Source organism: Mercenaria mercenaria, chromosome 9, assembly GCF_021730395.1.
Source record: "Mercenaria mercenaria strain notata chromosome 9, MADL_Memer_1, whole genome shotgun sequence".
In the NCBI taxonomy this organism is placed as follows: Eukaryota; Metazoa; Mollusca; class Bivalvia; order Venerida; family Veneridae; genus Mercenaria; species Mercenaria mercenaria.
The window spans coordinates 81,440,524-81,460,640 of NC_069369.1; the positions used below are offsets into that span (position 1 = coordinate 81,440,524).

At 35.8% G+C, this 20,117-nt stretch overlaps 1 protein-coding gene across 17 annotated transcripts in view; it reads right to left on the minus strand.

Moving 5' to 3' along the window:
• Nucleotides 1–20,117, minus strand: part of LOC123547589 (gamma-adducin-like) — a 70,667-nt gene that overhangs the window by 25,334 nt on the left and 25,216 nt on the right. For 15 of the 17 annotated variants that reach the window (XM_053551867.1, XM_053551868.1, XM_053551864.1 and 12 more), the window contains exons 3-12: nucleotides 16,558–16,809; nucleotides 12,861–13,009; nucleotides 10,181–10,411; nucleotides 9,015–9,158; nucleotides 8,200–8,298; nucleotides 6,115–6,285; nucleotides 5,541–5,686; nucleotides 4,837–4,966; nucleotides 3,087–3,101; nucleotides 923–1,048 (exon numbers count right to left, since the gene is read on the minus strand). In XM_053551867.1, the coding sequence (XP_053407842.1) occupies nucleotides 923–1,048; nucleotides 3,087–3,101; nucleotides 4,837–4,966; nucleotides 5,541–5,686; nucleotides 6,115–6,285; nucleotides 8,200–8,298; nucleotides 9,015–9,158; nucleotides 10,181–10,411; nucleotides 12,861–13,009; nucleotides 16,558–16,809 (1,463 nt within the window). The remainder of the gene's footprint in view (nucleotides 1–922; nucleotides 1,049–3,086; nucleotides 3,102–4,836; nucleotides 4,967–5,540; nucleotides 5,687–6,114; nucleotides 6,286–8,199; nucleotides 8,299–9,014; nucleotides 9,159–10,180; nucleotides 10,412–12,860; nucleotides 13,010–16,557; nucleotides 16,810–20,117) is intronic. The other 2 variants (XM_053551869.1, XM_053551866.1) reach the window with 1 other exon arrangement.

Consider the following 20,117-nt stretch of genomic DNA (forward strand, 5'->3'; position numbering starts at 1 on the left):
GTGACCTTGACCTTTGACTTATTGACCTTAAAATAAATAGAGGTCATCTGCTGGTCATGATCAACCTCCCTATTAAGTTTCATGATCCTAGGCCCAAGCGTTCTTGAGTTATCATCCAGAAACCGTTTTAACTGTTCTGGGTCACTGTGACCTTGACCTTAGACCTACTACCTCAACATCAATAGGGGTCACCTGCTGATCATGATCAACCTCCCTGTCAAATTTCATTATCCTAGGCCCAAGCATTCTCAAATTATCGTCCAGAAACCATATAACTGTTCCTATCACTGAGACCTTGACCTTTGACCTATTGATCTCAAAATCAATAGGGGTCATCTGCTGGTCATTACCATCATTCCTGTCAATTTTCATCTAGTCTTAAGAGTTTTTGAGTTATCATCCGGAAACCATTTAACTGTTCTAGGTCACTGTGACCTTGACCTTTGACCTACTATCTCAAAATCATTAGGGGTCATCTGCTGATTATGACCAATCTCCCTATCAACTTTCATGATCCTAGGCCCAAGCGTTCTTGAGTTATCATCCGGAAACGGATTGGTCTACATACCGACTGACCGACAGACATACCAACATCTGCAAAAAAATATATCCCTCTTTCTTTGAAGGGTGGCATAATTATACATCATTAATCAGCAAGGCAAAGTTGCCCAAAAGACAGTAATGCATTGCCTATGAAAAGAAAATCTCAAGGTCAATATGCATGTACATGTACCTAAGTAGACCTCATTGCAGATGTTACAATGCTGCACCTCAAAAATGATCTATCAGCATCTGTCAAAAATGCTGCAACTCTTCTCACCTTACTAGTTAAAAAGTCACCACTTTTTACTCAACATGTAAATCTTTTCCAATTGATCTATAAATCAAAATACATACTTAACTAATATACCAAGATACCTACTTGTTTTTGTTTCTGTTTAAATTCCTTGGGGTCGGAGCCTTGTGGTGCAAATTGGTTAGGGTTTTCAACTTTAATTGGTGTACTAGTTCTCTTTGGTGAACCATCTTCCGCCTCGTCCTTGACCCACTGTAAAATACAGAATAATCTCACTACACGATTTCTGCCGTATCTAATCGAAGCAGTTTTGTCATACAAAATGCTGTCTATGGTAGAGGCATAGCTAGGATGAAATTAAATGTATTCCTGAACTAATAGTCACATGTCAAAATGAGGGTTTAGAGTACAGGTAAACAAACAGTTTTCCAAAGAAATGATAGTCATTTCTCCTCAATGTAAACAGAAATTTGATCAAAATCATTAACAGTAAGCACAGAAATCAATTTTTTTTAACCTCCTCAAAAAACCTGTACTTTGATGCTACTGATACTTTTTCATAACTGTTACAACTTGCCTCCAATCTCTTCATTCTTATTGCAGTTTTTAGCCAACACTGTTTTGAAATTTTAAACAAAAAATACCTACATACTATGCCTAGCTATGCCACTGTTAGGCCAGAATTTTCTGTATGATTATCTTACAGATCAGTTTAAAGAAAGTTTACATACTTATTAGTTATATTATATGCATAAAAACTTGGGGATTTTTGTTTGTATTTTGAATTATTTACAGTCATCACCCCAAATCAATATGAGTGACTCCTCCAGAAGACTGGTAGTAATATTAGGGGTAGGATAGTGCAAGATACAGAAGACGCTCCGATTCACAAGTTTCTCCTGGTTCTGTAGCCATGCCAGCTGTAAAGCACCTATACACAGGACTCTTATCCCAATATTACTAAGCTTTACTTGGAGTCGAGGGGGATCAAACTCAAGATCCATGTTTTAAGGTCAGTGTTAACCATTGGACCACTGAAGGATGTCCAAGCATTGTTTATTAAAAGGACAGTAAATAATGCTTCTATTATGTATAGAGCTTACAATCCATTAACAGTATTTTTCAATACTAGTGCCTTAAAATGAGTATGCCTTTATTAGAAAGGTCATTTTGAATTAAACTATACCTTGTTCATTGATGAAATTCCTGCAACTAAAACTCAAAAGATAACGCAACTTTTGTTGGACAAACATCAATAAAGAGTATTTATACATGAGATGCTTATAGTCAGCATGAAGCTCTGTATTTATACAGTGACAGTAATTTGGTGAAAATAATTGTACAAGCTGCATGTTTGTGTTTTACACTGCAAAGTTGTCAGTTGTTTTTTTTTTTTAGCATTAAACCGCTATTTATAGCAAATAATTATCATCAGCTACACTACTGCAAAGCATCAAAGCATATATCACTTCAAAACTGAACACTAAAAATAAACCTTATTTTCAACAGTTGTTTTCTAACTGAACGTTTGAACGTAACATTTTTTTCTGTCAAACTTTCAAAGTTAACTATTCTTTTCTGACTGTATGTTTCAACGTAACATTTTTTTCTGATTGAAAGTTTCAAAGTTAACTATTCTTTTCTGACTGAAACTTTCAATGTAACTTTTTTCATATTACTGAAACTAAATTTAACATTCTTGGTCTGACTGAAACATTTTTTCCTCTCACTTAAATTTCAAATGTAACATTTTTTTGTCTGAATAAAACTTCAACCAAACAGACCCTCATTGCATAAACTTCAAAAAATCTCTCTAATACAATAAACAAACCCAAGTGTATTTATCTGTAATGTTTAATGTCTGGTTGAATGACTGCAAACAAACCCAAGTGCTTTTATGAACAGTGAAAATAGTTTTAAGTCAATTAACACAAGGTTCTTGTTCTTTCATTTAAATCCTGAATCCCATCACACTGCACCTTTAATCATAATTCATGGGCAAATTTGGAGACCAGTCTCAAACTCTAGCTTCTGATTGGTTGATTTTGAGCTCTGATTTGAAACTGACCAATGGAACGGTTGCATTTTCAGACTGGTCCCAAAACCTGCTCACAGATTATCATATATGTGTATCATTTTGGTAATGCCTATATAGCATAGTTGTATGCCTTCTCAAAGTCTGGTATTTTAATACCAAATGTGAATTAGCTGCATTTGTTAACAAATCAAACTAAAATCAAACAGTTATATAAGTATAGCCTTCTAAACTGGGTGTGTGTTAACATTTTACCTTCGCTATTCCCATCTGTAAATGTAACAGTATGTTTAAACCACCTTAAACACATCTATCCAGCCTGTTCATATTAAACCCTTACTAATCATACATGCTTTTCTCGTGAAGCTAGTCAATTTACTGATCAACACTTGAAGAGCAAAATTTTGACACCCTGCATAATTTATTTTAACATGCAAAATATTTTTCTATAACTCAAAGTCAATATATTCTTTTACATGAAAACAGCATTTGTCACATCAGTGCATTTTATATACTACTATCGTGGTTTTGGTCAAAACTGCAATTTTGTGGGGATAAATTTGCGGAGTTCAACTTCTGAACATTAAATAAATAGGAATGTTCAGGGATATAAATTAGCAGGGGCCCAGTAGCCCATGCCCCCTAGATTTTGGGCTTGGCCCCTAAATTGTTGGAGAAAATGCCCATATACCTAGTTAAACACTTGTTTTTGACAGTCTGGGCCCCTAAATAAAAATAGCTAGTTTATATCCCTGTTGTTATTTGTTCACTGGGAATAAATTTCGTGGATTAATTCAACAATGAAATCCACGGAAATTAGTCCCCCACAAATATATATGATTTAACAGTATCCCCCACAAATATATATGATTTAACAATATCCCCCACAAATATAAATGATTTAACAGTATCTTAAAAATATATATGGCGAAAAAATTTCTACGCATACCTAAAAAACACTTTTTCACCTATGTCATTCATGGTTAGAAACTGTGTCTTACTATACATTAGGTGAATTGCCACACTTTTCTGGTTGCAAAACAAGATTGCTGATGCATGATAGATTGATGCCTTTAAACCATGAAATATTGATCACATGTTTACAATACAAAATAACCTTGAGAAATGTTATAGAACATAAAACTTCTCCTATAAATAAATGATATTGGTCTCTACTTTGGACAAACTGACTCAGCAAGTTTTACTTTCTTTTCTTTTAAACAAATTCTGCTACTCAACTTATTTTTTTCTCCCCCATTATTTAATGTAAGTGCGCCAACTGACAAACTGTAAATAAATCTAAATCTCAGCGCATTTGCTTTTATTCTGATAGCATGCAACTGGTCAGTTTCTGATAAATGCCCTTTTTTTATTTTACCTTTAAAAAAAAAGTCTAATAATGTAAATTATTTCACTTCCTCTATTACACACTGTGGGGAATCACATGATCAAAATAATCTCTAAACCACAGTTATATTTTGAAGAACATGAATAAATTTCCTACCATGATAAGATATGAAATTTAAACATAGCCTAACATATGACTAATGAAATTTGTTAAATTATTATATAGTTGACAATAATGATAAATATCCTTTAATTACAAACACTAAGGAAAATAAGAAGTCTCAGTTTCTTGAAGTGTTCCAGATAATCAGGTGATTTTTGATCGAAATCTATGTAGTTTTAGGATACACCTATGTTGCCATATGATAGGCTATATTTTTAGATTTACAGCAAAAGTTGCTTCAATATTATCCCATATTATCCATAAATTTATTTTGGTTTAGAGATTAATTTGATCATGTGATTCCCCACAGTGTATTACATGTACATCCCAAAACTGTTTGGTGGACACTACCATTATAATATGCCTGGTATATAAACACTAAAATACCTGAAAAATATCTCCAAATTTACTTTTTTCCTTGACTCTCTTTCCTTTAAATCAAATATATAAAAATCAAATTTCAACCATTTTCTTGCTGACTGTATTTATTTATACCTTTGTTATTTTCTTAGGATTTTGTGTTCCTATTTCATCCATTTCCTGTTTAACGTAAACATTTGGTGAATTTAACCAGCCGACTTTATGTTGCTGTTTCTGTCTCTCCATTGCTGCTTTAATAGGTGACCTAAAAAAACAAACACAATCCAAATGTTAATAGTTTTTAAAAATGACATTAGGTGTATTCTTCCATTTTGTCTTTAGTCAATTTATTTATTTTTCTGGGTTTAATGTCGCACAAACAATTATAGGTCATTTGGTGACTTTCCAGCTTTGATGGTGGAGGAAGACCCCAGGTGCCCCTCCGTGCATTATTTCATCACGAGCGGGCGGGTACCTGGTTAGAACCACCGACATTCCGTAAGCCAGCTGGATGGCTTCCTCACATGAAGAATTCAATGCCCCAAGTGAGGCTTGAACCCACATCAGTGAGGGGCAAGTGATTTGAAGTCAGCGACCTTAACAACTTGGCCATGGAGGCCCCTTGTCTTTAGTCAATACTATTCTTTTGCCCTCCATATGTTTAAAACCTGAAACCCTGTAATTTTACCCTCTTCTTATTTTGCTAACTACGCTGACTAACTAAGTGGGTGATCTCAACTTAGAACACAGGTATTTCCTGGAAGACAATTTCCACTGAATATTTTAATGGTATCAATTTTGAATAGCTGCATAAATCATTACCCTGCAACTGTACTTACATATATTTAGAATGTTCAACGTCGCCGTCAAATACGTATGTGAATGAACTAGATGCTGGTGGAACTTCAACTTCGGCATTTGACCTTTCTCTTCTTGACTCGCGTTTTATGTTAGGGTGTTTGTATGAATAACCCGTTCTATAACCCTGAAAAACATTTACATGTCATTTAATAATGAAAAAATGGTTACAAGTGAAAGCACGAGAATAATACGCATAATAGTGTAATGAGTGTTTAATAGTGTAATGCCTTATTGTGTTCACAGTTTAATAGAGTAATGCATAATTGTGTTCACAGTCAATAGTGTAATTTTCATTGTGTTCAGTTTAGCACTGAATTGAGTTATTGTGTTCAAGTGTAATGTGTTCACACTTTAATCGTGTAATGTGTTACTGTGTTCACATTTCAATCATGAAATGTGTTACTGTGTTCAAAGTTAACCATCTAAGGTGTAAGGAACATTATAAAGTTCCTCTCTGCCCATACATGTATGCATGTCAATTATAAGACTTTTTTATAAAGAAGAAAGCTTAAAGCACAATCTAGAACAGGCAGACAATTTCCGTCAACTTACAGCATTGTCCATCAGTCTCATCTGAGCCTCGAACTCCAACTCTCCTATCTTCCATTTCTTTCCTGACGAGTCTACTCCCCCACCACCCTGGTTTGCTGTAGTGAATGTTTTCTGCTTGATTTCTTGACTTACAAGTATTAAGTTATCTACACCTGCGGGTATTGCTTGAATCTGTAAATAGAGAATTACATACAGTGGTGGTCTAGTGGCTAAGGTATTGGCCGCTCAATCTGGCGTTTGTGGATTTGAGCTCCACTATGGTCATGAAAGCACCTCATATGACACCTGCAGGGTTCGAATTTAAGCTCGCATACTCGCGAAATGCGAGTGCAAATTTCAAACTGCGAGGTGAGATTTCAGACACCAGCATTTTTTTGCGAGTGAAAATTTTTGGCCGAATAATGTGCATTTCTAACGGTCGTCTCGACACTGTTCTTTCTTTAACAACTCGCGGTCATTGCAGCGCATTGTCATTTGCAGAACGAATTCCGGAGCACTCTTTCATCTTTTGTCGTAAACGGAAGATTACACTCGATACATGTCCCGTGCGCATGTCTTTTCAACTGCTGACAAGTACCTGCGCCAATTTTGATGACGTTTACCGCATCCGGTGGGTTTTTTGGTAATCTATATTAAGTAACTATTTATATAGCGCAGATACGATTGGCTGGACTCGTCACGTGGATGTTTGTGTTCATGTTCTAATAAAGTGACAAGTCGCGGAAAATGCAAGTTGTTTTTTCATTTAGCAAGTTAAAAAAAATACCACTTGCGAAAAAATGCGAGTAGAAAATCTGGCTAAATTCGAACCCTGACCTGTACAAGTTTTTCCAGGAAGTGGACATAAGACTGGTTCAAGTAAGCTTTTAGCTTTCAACACAAGCAAGTTAAAACATTCTGGTATGAACAAAACTATTTACAATACTATGCAAACCCTGGTAAAATAAAAATCCCCGAAAAGCTGTTAAGTTTAAACTTTAAAAATTCCTCTTGATGACTATGAAAAACCAGGCTTATTCAAATATAAGGCAGAGTTTTAAATCTGTATGTGTGAAAACTGGGATAAATGACATATACTTTGAACAAATGTAATTAAAATTTTGATTTCACTCGATATATTTACTTGTAACTTATGAGGACATTTAAGAAATTGGGTTTGAGTCCTCAGTAAAGCCCCAACTACAGGTAATTTCTCTAAACGCATAGATATAACATAACAGACAAGAACTGTTACAGCCGTTAACCATACTTTTGGGATTCATTTTTTTGTGTGAATTTCATTGCTGGGCCTAATCATGAAACCAAATCCCAAGGAACAAGTAAAATACCCATTCAATCTACGCTAAAAATCTGGAATCCACAAACTCTAATTTCATATTCTTACGGCAGCCCATGAAATTTCTTGCCACATATCACAGTAAATTAAGAAACTTCCATTAACATTCAATTCTATGCAGAGAAATAAACCGATTATTAACAATGCAGCCTGAAGTAACATTACGGCGCTACAAGCTTAAACCCATCAAAAGCTTTCACGTGTGCCGAGGAAAGTTTATTGCAGAAAATCACTTATTATCCAAAAGTGATTGAATTTCCAAAGAATCAATTCTGCCCTACGAAATTAACGACTCGATGTAAATTAAATTTTCTACCCACTGTTTCAGAACATCAATATACAGTCTATATATGCAGCATTAACAATACATATAATTCATGCAAGATTTTTCAAGCTTTATTTATATTTTTTTCTGTGTATTTCTTTCTTTCTTTTTTGATATTTGGATAAATATCCCGAGAGATACTGCTTTGTATATAGAAACTTAACACTTTTTTTTGTTGTTTCAAAGTCATACACAGTTTAGATCATATGGTCACTTTCCAGATTTTACTCAACACTTCCAGGCCTTATTTCAAACACAGACAGGCACCAAAGTAGAACCACAACCTTTCACTATCCAGCTGGACAGCTTCCTCATGAAAACCCGAGCAGGGCTTGTACGACATTGGTGAGGGGCAAGTGCTTTGAAATGTCAGCTATCTTAACATCTCGGCCACAGAAGCCTCTTGAGAAATGTCAAAATTTACCTGTGAATTGCAAGCATTGACTACATTGAAAGCATAATGGTACGCCTCTTCTATCGAAGATCCACATGCTACAATACCATGGTTACGCAATACCATCACCTGAAAAAGTAAGTCATTATATAAAACTTTTAATTATTACAGTAACAGATTCATACAGCATCCTTTTAATGATAAACATGTTCAAAGGAGCTTAACATAGCTTGGATGTGTTAACCTTTATCATGCTGGGCACGACTGACTCTGCCTTTGTGACCAGTGTAGATCATGATCAGCCTGCACATCCATGCAGTTTGATCATGATCTGTAATGTTTGCCATTCTGTCAGTAGCTTTTTGTTAAGCACCCCTTTTAATAGTTAATAGTACTGGCTAAATTGAAAGATGGACAAGTTCATTATAGAAATTTAGCAGGGTAAGGGTTAACTTATTAAATGAGTTGTATTCTTTTTTATCACTTGTTGGCTTTTTGGACTGAAACAGCAAAATTCTTTCTTTATCTATTACAAAGTCAATTTGACCAATGCCATTAATACTTCAAACTCAGCATCAAAATGTTATATAAGTGTAGGCTAGTGTTTTAACATAATTATGTAATGGCTTTATTTCACTCCCACAACTTCAAACATGATAATGCATTTTTCAACGTTTTTCTTTGCTCTGTTTGGACAGCGAACCAAGGTCCCCAAGCAATTTACAGACCTACATGAAACTTACTTTATAGGTCCAACATTTCTGCGTACAGCCTCAAGTTCTGACTGGTCCATCAAGGTAGTCATGGTAACTGAGATAGACAGTACACAACTATATGAAACTTACTTTGTTAATTGGTCCTAGATTTCTCTGTAGAGTCTCACGTTCTGATGGGTCCACCAAAATACCATTGTAGTCATGGTAACTGACTTCCCCACAGATCAATGACTCTTGTGACAGCGGCAAAAATCCACACTTCATACCAGATACCTGAAAAATCAAGCCATCTTTCAGTTAGAACTAGATACATTGCACTGCTAAAAACTACCTAGATCATATCATCAACTATGTAACGCGTCTTTGAACGTAAAATTGATCATGAAAAGGGCGCTATATAAATCTGGTATAATATAATATATATATTAAAGTTCCAGAGTCTAATTAAAATATTTACACCATTTCAACACCTGTTTCCAGAAATCTTTCACTATCTAAGAATTGTTTCTGAATAAAATTGTTTAGATTTTCCGACTTTAATGCCAAACTGATGTCAACATTCACATTAACTTTTTCTTGATAATATCTTTACATCTAGAATTATAGGCAAATACTACTTCAACTTATATCTGGTCTCATGATAGTGAACACAGTCAAACTTCGTTCACTTGAACTCAACGGGACAAGGAAATGTTCTTCGAATTGATTGTTTGAGCCATAAAAAACATAAACATTATCTAGATGTCTTGCTGGGACGCGACAATGTGTTCGAGTGAAGGGTGGTCACTGGTGTACGAATTATCCAAGTTCGAGCGAAAGTCCGACTGTAGTTAAAAGTCTCTTCTCTACCTTACCAATGCAGACATTTTTAAAACACAATCATCAAGTAATCATGATTACAATAGTAATGTTATTGTAGTTTAATTAATTACACATAAAATCAGGACTCATCTCAATTTGAGAAGTCGAGTAATTGTAATTTGATCAATTACACTCCTGTGTAATCATGCCCAGGTCTGAGAATACAACAGACATATTATGTTGAGGTGTATTTGTAGTTTCCTAACCTGTTGAATTGAACACAAGGTCCTACAAATACACTTCAGAATCTGGGTATTAAGAAATTAGGCACAGCTTATCTGATAGAAATGTTCCAGTGTGTAGGGTCATGTTCGGTCCTTTAGGCAGGAAAGCTCCTTTCAGTAAAGGGGTTCTTTCCGGTATGCTGAGATTCCAATGCAACTATTGAAATTTCCCTGTATACATTGACCCGTAGAATTGTACAGTATACTTACAGCTACTACTGACGGTAAATGAAGATGTATGATGCATTTAATGTCTGGGCGAAACTGATGTATTGCCGAGTGAAGATTAAATCCTGCTTGATTAATCCCGAGCGTCGTCGATCCGGGGTCTAGCACCTCTCCTCGTATGTCAACCTTCACCAGCGATGATGCTGTTATTTCTGAGTAGTTCATACCAAATGGGTTAATTAGAAAATGTTCTTGGTCTTGACTAATTCTGGCCTGAAACAAAAAATAATGCCATTGTAAAGAACAAGGGCAATTAAAACACCAGTAAAATGATTCTCTGTTTGCCATGCCTACCTTTGGTTCTGATATTTTCTCCATTTCTTTTGTTCCAAGCTTTGAATTAAATCACGAATTTGATATTGTGAACTCATTTTATTCAGCTGGCATAAAATTTCTTATTTGTGATATGAATGGCTTTTTCATCTGGACATTTATTCATGGATTTCAAACTGAAAGAATAAATGAATGGGAATTTTAGTTGTTTCTTGGGATTGAACTTATGTGGAATGGACCAACCGTTAAATCCATAAAAATTTGTCTCCCCAGACCATCTTTTAAAAAAAAAAAATTTAAATCTGTTTTTTTATGACTTCATAACCCTTATTACTGAAAGAAAGTATCGATTTTACTCCCACTCCATTATACAAAAATTGCTAATTGTATCACACAAAAAACATTTTGGTAAAAGAAATTTATCTTTCAGTACAAACAAGAGCTGTCTCCATAGGATGACACATGCCCCCGATGGCACTTTGAATGAATAGTTATGGCCGATGTTAAGAGTTTAGGACCTTTGACCTACGGACCTGGGTCTTGCGCGCGACACGTCGTCTTACTGTGGTACACATTCATGCCCAATAATTTTAAAATCCATGCATGAATGACAAAGATATGGACCGGACACGCCCATCAATGCACTATCATGAAATATGACCTTTAACGTCTAAGTGTGACCTTGACCTTTGAGCTACGGACCTGGGTCTTGCGTGCGACACGTCGTCTTACTGTGGTACACATTCATGCCAAGTTATTTGAAAATCCATCGATGGATGACAAAGATATGGACCGGACACGAATGCACTATCATGAAAAATGACCTTTAACGTCTAAGTGTGACCTTGACCTTTGAGCTACGGACCTGGGTCTTTCGCGCGACACGTCGTCTTACTGTGGTACACATTCATGCCAAGTTATTTGAAAATCCATCCATGGATGACAAAGATATGGACCGGACACGAATGCACATCATGAAAAATGACCTTTAACGTCTAAGTGTGACCTTGACCTTTGAGCTACAGACCTGGGTCTTTCGCGCAACACGTCGTCTTACTGTGGTACACATTCATGCCAAGTTATTTGAAAATCCATCTATCGATGACAAAGATATGGACCGGACACAAAAATTGCGGACACACCGACAGACGGTTCAAAAACTATATGCCTCCCTTCGGGGGCATAAAAATTCAGCAAAATTAATATGGAAGATCATAAGAATTGCAAAATTAGGTGGATAACTTTAGAAACATTTCTTTCAGGTTAACACAGACTGGTTGATACTAAAGTGATCTTGCAACAAACAGACTGGTTAAACTGAACTGATCCTGCAATAACTTTAATTATGATACATTTTTAATGATCTTGCAACAAACAGACTGGTTAAACTGAACTGATCCTGCAATAACTTTAATTATGATACATTTTTAATGAGAGTATCAAAGGGAGATAAACAATACATCTCAAATATGCAGACAAAATTGCAGTAAAATAACACTTTGTGTTGGTAATTTACAACTTCTGTCTAACAGATTACCTACATTTCTGATGTAATATGTATATAGACACACACAGCAAAATTTTTAACCCCATATCTTATGTTTTTGTTTGTTGAAACTTGCTTTCTGGGTGTTAAATATTTCTGTGTAAAGTTGATGTAGAATATTTATAAAGATGTGATGTTGGTGGTAATATCAAAATACTGAGCTGGCTGTGTATATACATGCAAATGCAAAACAATATCTGTTTGTAAAACATAATATATGCCTAGCCTGTCAGAGGTGAGTAGATATTTTGTATTTTGTGACCTTGACCTTTGACCAAATGATCTTTCTACCCTCCTACAAAGACTGAAAGCCAAAATATTTTTCAGAATAGGCAATAAAATAGGGTTATTGTAACAGTAGCTTGATCTGGGATGCTGTATTCGGCTCTCATGGATTTTTGCCAGATTGGATCTCGTGAGGCGCGCCAGCGCGGAGTGTGAGCCGACCTTGCAAAATCCACGAGAGCCGAATACAAAATCCCAGAGATCTAGCTACTGTAATAATGACCCTTTTATTATATACCTCTACCTTTTCGTTTCTTTTGTTATTGAATGAAATCTTCAATGTTTATCAGTATTAAAAGATTTAATGTGCGCTATTTATAGAACTGTGTCAGGTCATGCATCTTGGTGAAAGTATTCCGGCAGCATACAATATGGAAGGTACAATACTGAATTTAAAAGGTACAATATGGAATTTTTCTCTGCCTGTTCATATTTAATTGTGAAATATACAAGCCGATTTTTTTACAGAATTTATATAGGTATATAATAAATCTGATTATTGACTGACAAGCCATTCAATAAGGAATACTATACGGGGTATAAAAGGTGACAACTTACTGTGATGTGATTATAAATGCTATGTGTCCATCCATTATTGTCTACCAATCTGTAACAGGAGGCAAGTTTACATCGTAGCGCTTTCTCCTGCTTCGTGTAACTCATCGCCTCCGTACCCTTAATGTCTGACACTGGAATTACTGGGGTTGCTAGAATACAAAACAAATACCAATTATTGTAATTTAACAGACGAGTACATTAATACTTAATGAGAAAGATGTGAAAAATCTTTTTTCAACTGCAGTCCTTTCGTTTGCCATGGAAGGGCCACAAGCTACAGCCGAGTTTTACAAGAGCTGAGGTTTTTACTAAGTACATAGTTAGAAGGATCTATGGCTGTTCTAATAAATAAAGGCTTTTTTTTTTTATTTTTAACATTGCTTTGAAGAAATTAATAGGCCCTCTACAGCTTTTTTTTCACACTGCCTGAAACAAAACAAAACAGAATTTGTTTGCTGTAAACAAGATGTTTAGTTTTTGCAAATACACTCTCACCTGAAACTTGTATTAATTGAGTTGGACAAGTTTTATGCTGAAGAGATGGCCAAATGAGCAAAAACAAGTATTATGTATGTCACTTTATCATGTTGGTGTTTACTTGTATTGTGTTCATCTTTAAGACTTACTGTCACCTCATTTTGTTCATGTTTATTTTGAAGCATTCACCTTACACAATTTTCTGTTCATAACAGTTTTATTTTGTTACATCAAAAGCCCATTTTCCCCCAGCATGTTCACTAGTGTATGACCAGGGAGATTTAATGTCAAAATAAACAGCTATGTGTCATCTCAGTTCTGTAATACTTATTTTTCAAAATGTAAATGTGAATCTTAAAGGTCAATCACAAGAGGGAAGAATGTCACAAATATTTCACACCAAGTTTTTTTTCTGAAACTGGTGTTTTAACAGCAAGTCATTGGTGAATTCTAATCCTTGCCATGTTCAGTTGTGGTGTCCCATCTCTGCCCGTCATGTAGAGAAGTTGCCAGTTACTGGTTTGTTTCTTTTGGGTTTAATGCTGTTTTTCAACAGTATTTCAGTTATGTAATTGCAGAAAGTTAAACTAACCAGTTTCCCTGGATTCTGTACTAGTACAAAGCTTGTTCTCCACAAGAAACTGCCAACTTTCCTACATGAATCAGAGGTAGAAGATGAATGATTTCAGACACAATGTCTTTTATCAAATTATCACGGAGAACATACGCCTCACCCAGGGATCGAACACACAACCCACCAATCCGTAGATCTGCACTCTCCCTCTTGAGCTAAGTGGGTGGGCTTACCAGTAACTCAAGAGCTCAAGTCTGTGCTGGTACTGAATCAAGGAATACTGAGTTTTACGTAACTGGCCATCATTACATAACTGCAATACAGTTTAACCTGCCATAGCAGCCACTTCTACTAAACAGTCACATGTCCTAAGCAGCCTGTCAACTCACTTTCTAAATTTACAAGTTTCAGTATGTCTTAAACAGTCACCTGCCTCAAGCAGCCAGAGTATGTCACTCCCTTGGCTGGTTCGTTCATACAGACATACAGGTGAAAATGAACCCGTATTTCAAACACATGAAACATACCTCTTCTATTTTTCTTGAATTACTGAATTTGTTTACGCATTTTCTGAGTCTGTCTGACAACTTCTCCTCACAGATACTGTAGAGGATGTTTTGGTAAAATCCTCACTAAAAACAAGTGCCTGCCTGTACCACTTGACTTGAAAGCCAAGGTCTATCAGACAAGTCAGCACCACTGGAATATCTACTTTAAATGCACTTGATGAGGACCTTTGAGTATGTTAAAATAATTATGCATTGTACCACATAGTACTTGTATTTCAAGTATATGCTGCGGGGGTGGAGGTGGTGGATTGATTTCAATTGTGTTTCTGATGAGATCTAAATTAATGAGCATCTTATTACATGAAATTCATTTCAAACTGATGGATAAAAAATTTCACCATATCATCTACATCATTTTACATGTTTTACACTGGTTGCACATGTCAGTAATTAATGACTATGATAAAAAAAATCTGCAAGATTTACAAATCTTGTTTCATTAATAAAATTGTAACTTTACATGTTTATACGCTATGCCTTTGAAAACTTACACACATCTTTCAATGAGCTAGGTTTTTCGTCCTTGAATGAATGGGGGAGATTTATCAAAGATTTTCGATAACAAACATTATTTGGCAAACAGCAATCACTTGTCGCTACTATAAAACATGAAACAGCACTTTCGAGATTGTACCTATTAAAATAAGACTTTGCAGTAAAATGATTAGCAGAGAAGAAAACATGAAAATACACATCCCAATTGCCTTGTTATGTCCAAATTGGAAGTAAATTAGGCTTATATATCTGCATTTATATATTTATTGCTTGGCGTTTCACTGAATAGCCACAGACTGTTTTGTGAAAATCTCACAATCATATAAGGTCATAGGTAATGATCCACCTTTAGTGATGGAAGAAGACCCTGCCACCATCCCCACCAGAGGACCTTTAACCTTAAATGGTGGAAGAAGACCCCGCCACCATCCCCACCAGAGGACCTTTAACCTTAAATGGTGCAAGAAGACCCCGCCACCATCCCCACCAGAGGACCTTTAACCTTAAATGGTGCAAGAAGACCCCGCCACCATCCCCACCAGAGGACCTTTAACCTTAAATGGTGCAAGAAGACCCCGCCACCATCCCCACCAGAGGACCTTTAACCTTAAATGGTGCAAGAAGACGCCAAACCCCATCCCCTTCCAGAGGACCCTTCTGACAATATTTTGAGCATGTGTGGGCACCTTGCCCTTTGCAAGTAAGCCAAACTCTGTCTATTCAGCCACAAGGCTCCCATTTCTACAAACTAAATTTGAATAAAGATACAAAATATAACCGGTCAAAATTTATTTGCTGAATATGTCCCCTTTACTAGGTTTTGTTTACACATAATAAAAACTAGTTTACTCTGTAACTTAACAATTTTATCATACCACTGGGCAACGCATAAAAAGAAGGAAGCCTATAAAAAGATCACTTTACTGTTTTATACATGAACCAACAGAAAAAGATCAATCAATGATTCACTGGGGTCTGGGATATAAGCCAACTGCGCAAGTTTCATGGATCATTCTTATGAACTCTCATACATGTAGAGTGAGATCATGACAATTTTCTTTAACTGGTGCCAGGATTCAAGCACGCATTAACATGGCACCTACTTCCATATGTATCTCTGTCTCGCCAGCTCAGAGTATAGAGGGAGGGAATTAATTAGCCTTTGACACTATGTCTTGCTAGCCAAATCAAGGACTCAATGTCTGCCACAGGATCTGACTCTTGATCAGTGCACTGGCCATGCATAGTGGCAGTCTCAATCTATGTGCACCGGTGCTGACGGGATACTTAGGCACAAGAAACTAAAAGTGAAACGCGATAAATGACCCTCTCACTTTCTGCCACTATAAGGTTATACATGTTACTTGTGATGCTGACAATGCAATACTAAATCAACTTTCACAGACACATATGCTCTATGTCCTGTTTTTCCAAAACAGGTGTATAAAAATATTATAAATGTTGCTTTATAACAACCACCTTTTACATAAAACTTTTACAGATTTCTTCGAAATGAGTGAAAAGAATGGTTAACTGAATTTCATTAATTATATGTAGAATGCAACTAATGCGTGTTTCTTACTTCCTGATCCAAGAACACCCTGAGAGAACTTATGGTTAGGCAGTAAAAGGTTTGAGATCTGTTGTAGCGCCAGCAGACTGGCAGGCGCGTTCCCTTGTCGTAACTGTTCATCAACGATCTCCTCTAGTTCTCTGCGAAATGCCTCACTATTGAGGATCAGCGAAACTCGACTTCTGTCCGACATCTGTCTGATGTCCTCTTTCACTTCAGCGGGACGTCGTAAATACTTCTGGTACTCGGGATCATCTGGATCTGAAAACAGAAACGTTGATAATGTACATATACAAATATACTAAACAATTTAATGAAAAACTGAAATTCTGTTGTAACGCCTTATATTTAGACTGTTTACTAAAAGGAACTGCTTTTGAGGCATTTTTTTTATATATATAATTATAATTAATAGAGTCCCAAGCTTTGCACTTCTGTTTATTTCTTTTTTATATTTCATAACACTGCTTCATTTATATAGGACAGTGAAAAAGCCTACACATTTTCTGGATTTTGTACAAGTACAAACTTCTATGCATGTACAGGACATAATTCTATTGTCTTGGACAAACATTAGCCTTACCCATGGATCCAACCCAAGACCTAAATACTGGCAGGCTTTTGCTCTACCTACTGAGCTAACAGGGTATGTTAATTGTTTATGTGATTTGTACTGACTTTAGCAAACTCTAGACAACTTTAACTGATAAAAGTTACAAGAATAACTTCCTGTGTATCTAAACATAATTTGCTAGGCTGTGATTATCTGAAGCAAGGAAATATCAGCATACTTTGAGTACTTTGATTATGATCTATTATCATCTATTATGAAGGCAATCAGCGATGAGTAGTTCTCTTTGTAAAAGAGCATACATAATAACTTCATTACCTCAATAACATCTAACAGTCATGTTTGATTCATATCAACATGCTGAAACCACGCAACCATGTAACATCATGTATCTTGTACATATTCTATTCTACAAGTATTCAGTCTTGTTTACACCAATTATTATAGATTGAGTGCAAAGAAAGTCTGTGAAATTTTTTATTCACTATTTGATTAATTCCCATCAAAAAACCTGAGACAATGGATAATTAGGAGACCAGTCTAAACTCTCTAGCATCTGATTGATTGTTTCTAAACATTATTTTGAAACTGACCAATGGCAAGGCTGTATTTTGAGACTGGTCTTCAAGATTAACTCTGACCTAGTCTCACTTGAGACAATGCTGTGGTGACCGAAATGTGTCTCAAACCAAGAACCCACATGTTGAGAGGCTGGCTCTACCCACTAGACTGTTATTCCCGTAAACTTGTAGTAATAAGAAATAGAACAATTCCCAGTCACATCTAAAATGACTTTTACTTTCTACATAAAACATTCTTTATGTTTTAATTGTTGTACAAGATAATTTACATTGTAAAGCAGACACATTATGCATACAGATGCATTCTAATGAAAAACAACTTTGGGACTTCAATAATTTATACAGACCACAAGATAGACAAGTAACTGTGGATGAACACAGACGCATTAATGCAGTCTCAGATGCATAAAATTGCGAAAAAAAATTGCCAAAGTGCTTGTCAAGGCCAAAATAATCATGAATGCAAACAGCCTATACCATGTGTACACCTCTCCCAAGTCCATTCATTTGTGTCAGAGGCTAACCTTTTTCATTACATCCAAAGAAACATTTTTTTCTTCTAAATTTGCAATACTGTAAATCCCTGAATAAATGCCCCAGAGGGTGTGTTGTATATTCCCTTGGCAAAAGTGGGACAAATTTCCATCCCAATATTTTTTTTTCAGTGAATGTAGCTAAATATAAATGAAAAATACCAATTTCCCCCAAAATATCCCTGAAATTTACAGATGACACATTACATTATTTATATTACTTGTTTTTGTAAATAAGAGGGAGAGGATCAGGGAGTGTTTATTTAAGAGTGGGGGGGGGGGTGGGGGTGGGGAGGGGATGTTTATAATGGAAGTTACCAGTCCTGTTCTAAACTACTCAACTCGTAACTGTATTACATGGAAGATTCCCTAATTCTGGTCAATGTTTGGCCTATTCCTCAAAATATGTGATATTGTTTAAAAGCACAAATAATTTTGGCAATCCTAAAATGCTGTTTACAGTTTTTGTTTCTCTGTCAACAATCTTGTATTATCTGGTCCCTGCTGCATACTTTTATCAACATCAAACTTATCACATACATATCACAAATTAGCATTTTAGCACCATGTTTCCATCTGTCATCTGTACACATCCTGCTAACACAAACAGTGACACATTCCTATCAACATCTATCATTAAGACAGATGCATGTTCCTTTAGACATAAAGTATGCAGATGTAGATATCTCCAATGTTTTCAGTTAGAACAAACAAATATCTTCACAGAAATTTCTCATGAAGAATGGCTTCTAACAACTCATTTAGCAATAATTAACTTTATCTACACCAACAAAATATACAATCCTGATCAGTAAATCTAAATGGACTTTCTACAGTCATAATGAATATTGTTCTTTTTATTGTCAGACAACAACAGTGCTTACATCATTGTAGAAACAACACATAACAGTCAGCTGAATTTTCATAAGCAAAACTACAACATAGCTAGTAGATGCCCATGGGCAACATGTCGAGCCTGCCCTTTGACCCATAACCGTGACCTTGACCTATGAGATAGAGTCCGTCTCATTGAGTTAAACATTCATGCCAAATATTAACAAGATTCCTCAATGCATGTCAAAGTTCTGTGCCAGACAAGATCTGACATGACCTTTGACCTCAAACTGTGACCTTGACCTTTGAGATAGGAACCTAGGGTGTGCGCATGACACTCCGTCACACTGAGGTTAATATTCATGCCAAATATAAACAAGATTGCTCTATGCATGTCAAATTTATGGTCCGGACAAACAAATCCTGATGGACGCACACATCAACGCACATACACTGGACAGCCATTTGGACAACTATATCTTCGCTTCTGCAAGCGAGCTCGACAAAAACTGTCAGAAAAGTTCTGTTGATTTTTATTCAGAATAGCAGTTGATATCTATTGAAGGCAAATACAAACTATAAGATAAATTCAAAACAGAAATATAACCATGAAAACTTCAATTCTTTAATCTGATTAATTTCTAAACTGGACTGGTCTATCATTGGGCAATACCCATTATTACTTGAAGAGGTGTTCATTGAAAATTTAATGACTGACTAACCAACATCAGCCTGCACATCCCACGATGTGCAGGCTGATTTTGGTCTGCACTGGTCACAAAGGCAGAATGGCTTGCCGCCAGCAGGCTAAAGGTTAAGAAAACGAGAACAAAAACCATAGTTTCGAACAAGATGGCCATTAAAATGGAATATCAAAACCAAATTTTGTATGATTCAGGACATAAATTAATCATATCATTACTTGAGTCATAGTTGTACCTTGTGCAAAATATAATCTTGTTTACACAGACATTTTAAGCCGTTTAGCACAAAATCTTTTTATAAAGTCATGAGATTAACTTGGTTGGATAAGGTCTCTGAAACTTTCAA